This window comes from Oreochromis aureus, linkage group 10 (genome assembly GCF_013358895.1).
Source record: "Oreochromis aureus strain Israel breed Guangdong linkage group 10, ZZ_aureus, whole genome shotgun sequence".
NCBI classification, from domain to species: Eukaryota; Metazoa; Chordata; class Actinopteri; order Cichliformes; family Cichlidae; genus Oreochromis; species Oreochromis aureus.
In genome coordinates this window covers 35,377,430-35,385,553 of record NC_052951.1, presented here as the reverse complement: position 1 = coordinate 35,385,553, position 8,124 = coordinate 35,377,430, and the positions used below count along the sequence as shown (strand labels likewise).

Below are 8,124 nucleotides of genomic sequence, written 5' to 3'. Positions count from 1 at the left end.
ACTGTAAGCTGTCATCTGTGAGGCGGGGCGTTGTTTGTTTTAACATAGTTCACGGTGGAGAACAGCTGCTGACATAATGTGGATCCGAAGATCCATAATTGGCCTACCTGGGGTCGAAAGTCTCGATAAATGCACGGCGTTTGGTGGTACACCGGCTTCAGCGAGTGTGGCGCTTATTTTGAGCGATGAAAAAAAAAAAAATATATATATATATATATATATATATATATATATATATATATATATTTTATTTTTATATTTCAAAATCACAACAATCTTCCAATATAGAACTACAAGTTTTTTTTTTAAAAAAGAACTAAACACAAATAAAATGCACTTCAGCTAAATACTTCTAATTTATTTTCCCAAACCACGCGGAGCCGCAGTATAAGAACTAAAGAGCCGCATGCGGCTCCGGAGCCGCGGGTTGCCGACCCCTGCGCTAGAGTTTTGGCTTTCCAATTAACACTATCAAACAATTTTATGTTAAATTACTCAACAGATGTTTACTTTATCCCAATTACGAGCCATGTGAACAGCAAACATGGTTAATTTTTTCCTTTTACCTTTGTTCAGTCACATTTATGGATTAATATGCTTCTCGTTTTTTGTCAATAAAATGCTATAAAAAAAAATAAAATCAGTTCTAATCAAGTGTACATATCTTTATACCATATTTTGCAGGTTTTGATGGTATATACTGCCTAAAGGGGCAACGGCCTCTAAATGGCATGGGTCTCACAGACCTGAACACCATACAAGGGCTAAAATACAAAATATGAGTAACTGTATTCCGTTACAGTTACCGTTTAAAAAGGTGGTATTTAGAATACAGTTACTTTGTTGAAATAAATGGATTACACGGCGGTACTTCCCTGTTTCATATTGTCGCGGGTCAGGACTGTTTGGGTTTGTTTGACAGCTATGTTCTGTTGTTCCAGGCGGCAGCTTTACGGTTGCCATGGTTACAGGGTGACGCTCTCTCTCTGCGTGTTTCCTGGGTGAGAGAGCGCTTTTTTGTTGTTGTTGTTGTGCTAAGCTAAAAGGCAGAATGCTACAGGCATGGCCCTAAAGAATGTAGCATCATGGGCAGTGTAGTCCGTGCTGCAGGGAGAATGGACTGCCATACACGTTATGTGTCTGTGAGCGAGGGAGGGAGAGAAAGGAAGTCCGAGCTGTCACGGAGCAAAAACGGGAGCTGGAAGCATGTAAATATAATAATAACCACTGCAGCCAAGAAGAGTGCCTGACGAGCCCAGCTGTAAGTAAGCTATTAAGACTCAACTGTACACTGTGTTCGTGTTTTCCTCTGGAAAAAATAAGTTCCGTTGGAGCAGCCTTTCAACGCCTCTCTCTGTCTCCCGCAAGCAAAGTTGACCCAGACAACAAAGCAAAGCTATTTTTCAGCTACCAGCCCGACACGGAACCCACCGTATTAGCCAGAGGTCCCTTTACTACTGTTCGGAGCCGCGGACCTTCAGTAACAGTAATAAATCACAGCAATAGGACATTCACGTAGTTGTAAACAGCATGATAATATATTAAGTAATCCAAAGTATTCAGAATACGTTACTCTCATTGAGTAACGTAACGGAATACGTTACAGAATACATTTTGGGGCATGTATTCAGTATTCTGTAATGGAATACATTTTAAAAGTAACCTTCCCAACACTGCTGGTTACACATACTGGTTAAAGTCAGGATGATATTTTCTGGGCCAAGGGAGTCCGAGCAGAATGTCCACGAGTAGACTCAGTAGAATACTCTTAATAATCAAGGCTAGGCAGGAATCAGAATCAGAATACTTTATTGATCCCTAGGTGAAATTATTTTTGGTTACAGTGCTCCAGTATAAATAAACAGTAACAAAGACAGACAATACACTAGGTAAGAAAGGAAGGTGTCTTCTCTGTGTTATTCCAGGAAGAGGAGCAGATACGAGGCGAGGTCAGACGTGAACAGAGAGAGGAGAAGATCCGGCAGGACTGCCACATCACTTCTGGAAGAAGATAGTCATAATAATACTTGTTTTTCTTGTGGTCATCCTTTGTGTGAAGCACACAGCTGATTTCACACTGAGGTCCAGCGCTGTAAACTTGTAACTTCAACTGCAGAAGCAAATTAAATCTTTTAAACGACAGATATTCCTCATGTAGAGAAAACACTGAACACGTCGCTTTGTCTGGGAATTAAGCAAAGGACAATAAAACTGATGCCAGAACGCAAATATGAATAGATAGTAGTGCTCACCTCCATGTATTCTGGGAAACTGTAGGGTATATTTTGCATGCTACATTAGTATAGTACAGGTTACATAGATGTTGAGGGGTCAGCTGACACTGAAAGAACAGCTGTCTGTTTGATAACTCAGTCTCATTTACTATCATGTTAGTAAATATTTAGGCTGTGACATCACTGTGTGGCTGGCCAATGACAGTGGTTTCTCTCTGGAATCTGCCCTGCAGCATCTAAGTGTTGATGTGACAGCAGGAGTGTTGTTGTTGCATGTTGTGGAATTAGAAGCAGGAACTCATTTTTGGTTCACAGCCAGGGTTAAATATTCCCTAAAAGTGACATATTAGGCCTGCAGGTTATTTACACTGTGACTGTGTGCTTGGTAAACCAATGACAGCCCTCTTCACTCTCCAGGCTGCCCTGCAGCAACTTTAACAACTTAATGTGACGGCGTCCTCGCGGTACAGCACAGAGCAGCAGCAGGAAGGTGTCGGTGCAAAGCTTTTTAGATGCTGAACAGCACAAACATGTCCGGCACCAAAGCTCGTAAGTACATTTAAAACTTTTATTCTGATTTACTGTTCAGACAAACTTTCTATCATAACATAAAATCTGGATAAAAAGGGAAAAAGAAACGGAAGAGCTACGTGTTAAACTGAACTGTGATTGGTTATTTCTATGTCCTGTGTCTATATATATGTGGGGTGGGTTTCCAAAAATCAATTTTCCGATTTTAGTTTGAATAACATGACATCAGTTCATTAAATCCGGAATCGATTTTTGAGTATAAATGTATTTTTATCAGAAAAGCCAGAATCTCAGGTTAAATCTCACAAAACAACATCAAACAGCTAAAACAGCAAAAAAAAAAGCAGGTAAATGGATTCCACACAAATCCATAAACACAAAGCGTGGATCGTTCATCCCAAAGCACGTCCACAGACACGCCATCAGGGCTGAAAGCCGACAGCTCACTGATTCTGATGCTGCAGGTTTCATCACTCTGACCAAAACTGACCGAACCAACAAAAAGAAGATCAAACTACACTTCACATTCGATAAACATCGTCATTAATTCTCTCTGACTTTGGCTGTTTTGCTTCCACCACGATAAAATCACCCTTCCTGCTCAGCTCTCTCTCTCAGTGCACTCAGAGACCAGTTTACCATCAAATCTCTGTTTTCTGCATTATTCTCTGTTTATCACGCACCAGTCTGCTGCTGTGCTCAGTGCTGTCAGCCTCTGACAGGAAAGCTGTTCAACACTGAGGAAATGCAAACTTTATAAGATGACTGCTCAGCTGTGTCTGTAATCAAACCTCTGTAACTCTGCTTCACTCAGCAGCATCAGGTCATGTTCACATGTTGATTGATGCTTTTCTTCAGTTTTTGTTCTACTGCTGAATATTTTAAGGTTATCTGCTATAAAAAGCCAGAACAGGAAAATCTGCTTCATGTGTTTCTGTTTGATCCTCAGTTACTTTGACACAAAGGCCTCTGCTGTGACGCTCACAGCTCTGATCAAGTCTCAGTGTCAGTACTGATAAATGATCAGAATTATGATATTTCTGAGTGTCTGGGTCAAAATGAATCGGATCAGATCAAATACAGAAGTCTGGATTGATACCCAGCCCTACCACGCAGAGCTGGAAACAGATTTATTTTACATGGTTTGCAGGAACCAAAGGCTTTTATTGTTTCTACTTAGCAAACTGTAAAGACCGTGGTTGGTGTCAGCAGCCGTGACCTGACAATATAAAGTTTCAGGTTGTTTATATTGTAAGGTCACGACCCAACATTGAGCAGCTGTTGGTGTTCTGACATGAAGAAACCTGAACCACACACAGACAGTAAAGACCGAACTCTACTCTTTTTACTGTGGAATACAAACTGATTGATGCTCACTGCTGTCCACAGCTTTTACCTGATTGAGACTGAGCTCAGCTGAAATCTTTTGATGTTCAGATGCAGAGAGCGATCCTGTTCAGCCAGTTTGACTGTAGGTTCCTGTAAGCTTGGAGCAAGCTTCTTCATTCCAGTTAGTTTTACAGGAAAGCAGAATCTATTCCAGATACCTCAGAAGCCTGCATTGATGTCATTCTTCAGCTGAATGAGTTTCAGGTTCTGTTTTGGAGCATTTAGAGGAGGTATTTCAGATGATTTTCCCACACCATGGGTTTTCCCACCATTGGTAGTTGTATGCCCCGCCCACAGTAGTCTTACCTGTGCCTTCTTCCACATGTTTTCCCCACATGTGTCCAGTCAGTTCATCACTCCCACCCTTCTCTTTGTTTCCCCAGAGATCGAGTCGATCATTTAGTCCAGCTGTGCAGTGCTCCTCACCTATCGCCCATTTATGCTGTTTCACTGACCCAACGCATCACTGTGATGATTTGGGGTTGGACGCTCTGTAATGTCCACAGGAGAGGACCTAAATACAGGACATCGTTAACAATGACAGCAGGTCACAGCTGTGGAAGGGGAGAACGGGCCAATCACTACAGAGAAGTTAGACATGTGTTCTGACGACATTTCAACTGTTTAATTTTCATTTCAGCAGCAGAGTGAAAAATGTTTTAAAATATCTCTTCTGCTCACATTTACAAAAAAAGGTCATGTTTCTGTTTAATTGTATGTCCTGTATCCTGTCACTGGTAGATCACCCCTGCAGTCCAGATCACCCTCGCTCTCTTTGCAACTATTCACCCACACTTACCCAGTGTGTATGACATCATGATATCCTCGCTGTAGATCCTGCTGAGGTGGATCACTGAGTCAGTGTCTTATATCTCCTCCTGATGTGCACAGAAGGTGGCTAATGGTCACTACATCCCTAAATCTGCATACTGCAAACTGTCAGTTCAATTCAGTGTATTTATATAGAGCCAGTTCACAACAACGGTCAGCTTTGTATTGAAAGAGCACATCAACAGCTGGATCAGCTGGAAGAATGGTGTCATGTGACCCAGCCTTTGGAGTTCATGGTGCTTTTTGGTGTGTTGTAATATTTGGGTTTTCTATTTTTTTGAGTATCGAGTTCTCTTAATTCTTCAGTTATATTTCCATTTCCCTGTTGTCTTGTCGAGATGTCTTGTCTCCTCTTCCTGTGTGTCGTTCCATGTCTCCTCAACCCATCATGTCTCTCTCATCGGCCTCTCGTCGTGTGTCAAGCTCATGTGTCAGTCTATGTCTCTGTGTTTCCTGTTTTATTTTGATATTCTCGTGCCTCCATGTTCAGTGTGTTTAGTTTTCCCCTGTGGTGTCACGTTCGTTTGTATCAGCTGTGTTCCTCCAGTGTTTCCACTTTCCTCATTGCCCTTCTGTGTATTTAGGTCCTGAGTCTTCCTTCGTCCTTTATCCTACCCATGTCTGGTAATCTCGTCATGGTCTGTAGTTTTTCCCACATTCTTTGCTACTTGGATCTTTGCTTAGTTTTTCTCTGTTTAGGTTTAAGTTTATTTTATTTTCCCTGTTATTTTGCCTTTGTTTCTCACATTTTTCCAGCCTCCAATAAATGGCTTGTTTTTCAAAATAAACACAAGGTCTCCCTCTGTAGACATGTGACAAAGAGCGAGGGGAGACCGAGCTTACGCTGAGCAGTGATTGTGGAAAGTGTCTATACTTAAAATGAGGAAATAATGAGATGTGTGATTAAGTATTTAACGTTCCAAACAGGGTAAAATCTTTTCACCCAAGGAACCTACAATAATACAGAGAAACCCAACAATCATATGACCCCCTATGAGCAAGCACTTTGGCGACAGTGGGAAGGAAAAACTCCCTTTTAACAGGAAGAAACCTCCAGCAGAACCAGGCTCAGGGAGGGGCGGGGCCATCCTGAGTGAGGGGAGGGAGCGGGACATTGACATGCTGCCGGAGAGAGCCTGTGTGATGACGTGTGTAATGACCTGTGTCATGACCTGGGAGTCCCACTAACTGTCATAATCTGTTTATGTTCTCCAGCAGACACAGTGAAGAATGAGTTCCCACACCTGAGGATTGTGCTTGTTGGGAAAACTGGAGTTGGGAAGAGTGCAACAGGAAACACCATCTTAGGAAGAAAAGCCTTTGAGTCTATAACTTCTTTTTCTTCATCACTAGTTGGGTGTCGCAAAGTAACAGGGCAGGTGGATGGTCACATCCTGGATGTAGTTGACACTCCGGGTCTGTTTGACACCATACTGACTCAGGAGCAGGTGCAGACGGAGATCGTTAAATGCGTCTCCTTTGTTGCTCCCGGTCCTCACGTGTTCCTGGTTGTGATCCAGATCGGCAGGTTTACAAAAGCAGAAGAAGAAACGATGAAAATCCTTCAGAAGATATTTGGAGTGGATGCAGCGTGTTACACCATAGTCTTGTTCACGTATGGAGACAATCTGCAAAACGGAGGCGACATCGACAAATCAATCAGTGGAAATCGGTTTCTGCATCGCTTCATCAATCAGTGCGGAGGAAGATATCACGTTTTTAACAACAAGAGTGAGGATCGCTCTCAGGTCAAAGAGCTGCTGGAGAAGATCAACACCATGGTTAAGAGAAATGGAGGAACACACTACACCAATGATATGCTGCAGGAGGCTGAGAAAGCCATCAGAGAAGAGATGGAACGGCTTCTGAAAGAAAATCCAGCCATGGGAGAAGATGAAGCAAGAAGACGGGCGGAGACGAAGAACAAGATCCTGAAGGGTGCCGGGATAGGAGCGGGCTTTGGGAGCATCTTAGGTCCACTGGGAGCAGCACTGGGAGCAGCAGTGGGAGCAGGAATCGTAGCAGCAAAGGAGAAAAAATGTGTCACACAATAAAGTAAAGAACATTTGATCACATTTAGATAATTACTGGTCATGTGATTAATGGCGCTCATGAGAACTGTTAGTCCACAGTAATCATCATATTGTGTAATACATCATCTAAGAGCTGTATAACATGATCTCCTGAACATCTTTGGTTCCTGGGTAACGAGCTTTTTCCTCTTTTTCTTAAGTAAAACATTTTCTTGAATTTTCCACATTTAACACAAACAGTTCACTCATCACCCGCTCATGCTGGTCCAGGTCTCAGGGACAGTGGTCTGCACAGAGACTGCCACACCTGCCTATCCCAGCTACCGCCTCCTCCTCCACCTACCTCCTCCCCAAGCTAGCTGAGATGGACTACCATGACCTTAGAGAGTGGGTCGGAGGAGCAGCAGCTTTGCTCAGGAGGAGCTGACATGGTATCAAACTGATTAAAAATAAAACACTGTTCACAAATGCAAAGTTTGAAAACAATAAAATATTTTCTTTAAAGCTTGATAAATTATTTACACTTCAACGATGCAAATATCAATAAATGTTGGTATATAATGTGTTCACGTGTTTATAAATACTGTTATCTTTATTACTGTGATTACTTCATAAACATACTGCAGCAAACCTCAGCTCTGTGAAAAAGTGTTTTCCTCCTTCCTGATTTTAATTTGATATTTAGCACACAAACATTCTTCAGACCGTCAAACAAACTGGAATATCAGCACTGGTTCCTCCACGTGTGGATAACTGTGGTTCTCTGGAGGCCCACAGTAACCCTGACCAGACCCATGATGTCACTGACTTTGCTGTTTCTTTAAGTCTGGGTGGTTTCTGACGTCTTTAGCCTGTTCACTTTGTCACACAGGTGATACAGTGATGTGTGCTTCAGCAGGTGTGGCAGTAATCAGGCGTGGCAGTCAAACTGAACCCTTCAGAAAATGTCACCGTTTTCTGTTGAGATTCTTCTCCGAGAACTTGTAAACAGAATCACAGTTAATCCCGATTTAACACGAGGAGCACGTTCTCACACAGGGCCAGGTAGATTTGGATCACCTTTGCCTTAATCAACGAGGTGATTGTTTAAAAACTGCTTTGATGGT

General features: G+C 42.3%; 1 protein-coding gene across 3 annotated transcripts; it reads left to right on the top strand.

Annotated features, from left to right (window-relative positions):
* The first annotated feature begins 1,217 nt into the window (after positions 1-1,217).
* On the top strand, positions 1,218-7,583 carry LOC120442171 (GTPase IMAP family member 9-like). Of its 3 annotated transcripts, XM_039618013.1 has the most exons (4): positions 1,218-1,261; positions 2,652-2,783; positions 6,201-7,040; positions 7,259-7,583. In XM_039618013.1, exons 2-3 carry the CDS (start codon positions 2,747-2,749, stop codon positions 7,037-7,039), a joined length of 876 nt encoding a protein of 291 aa, XP_039473947.1. In that variant the 5' UTR covers positions 1,218-1,261; positions 2,652-2,746; the 3' UTR covers position 7,040; positions 7,259-7,583. The 3 variants fall into 3 exon arrangements, with proteins under 3 accessions (XP_039473947.1, XP_039473945.1, XP_039473946.1); XM_039618011.1 differs by having other exon boundaries at positions 1,223-1,261; positions 6,201-7,583; XM_039618012.1 differs by lacking the exon at positions 1,218-1,261 and having other exon boundaries at positions 2,627-2,783; positions 6,201-7,583.
* The last annotated feature ends 541 nt before the right edge of the window (positions 7,584-8,124 follow it).

What these genes read in the sequence shown, in the direction of transcription:
- LOC120442171 (XM_039618013.1), top strand. Translation starts at nt 2,747, where the DNA reads ATGCTGAACAGCACAAACATGTCCGGCACCAAAGCTC. An exon ending in CATGTCCGGCACCAAAGCTC is followed by an intron (nt 2,784 to 6,200) that starts GTAAGTACATTT and finishes TATGTTCTCCAG; the next exon opens with CAGACACAGTGAAGAATGAG.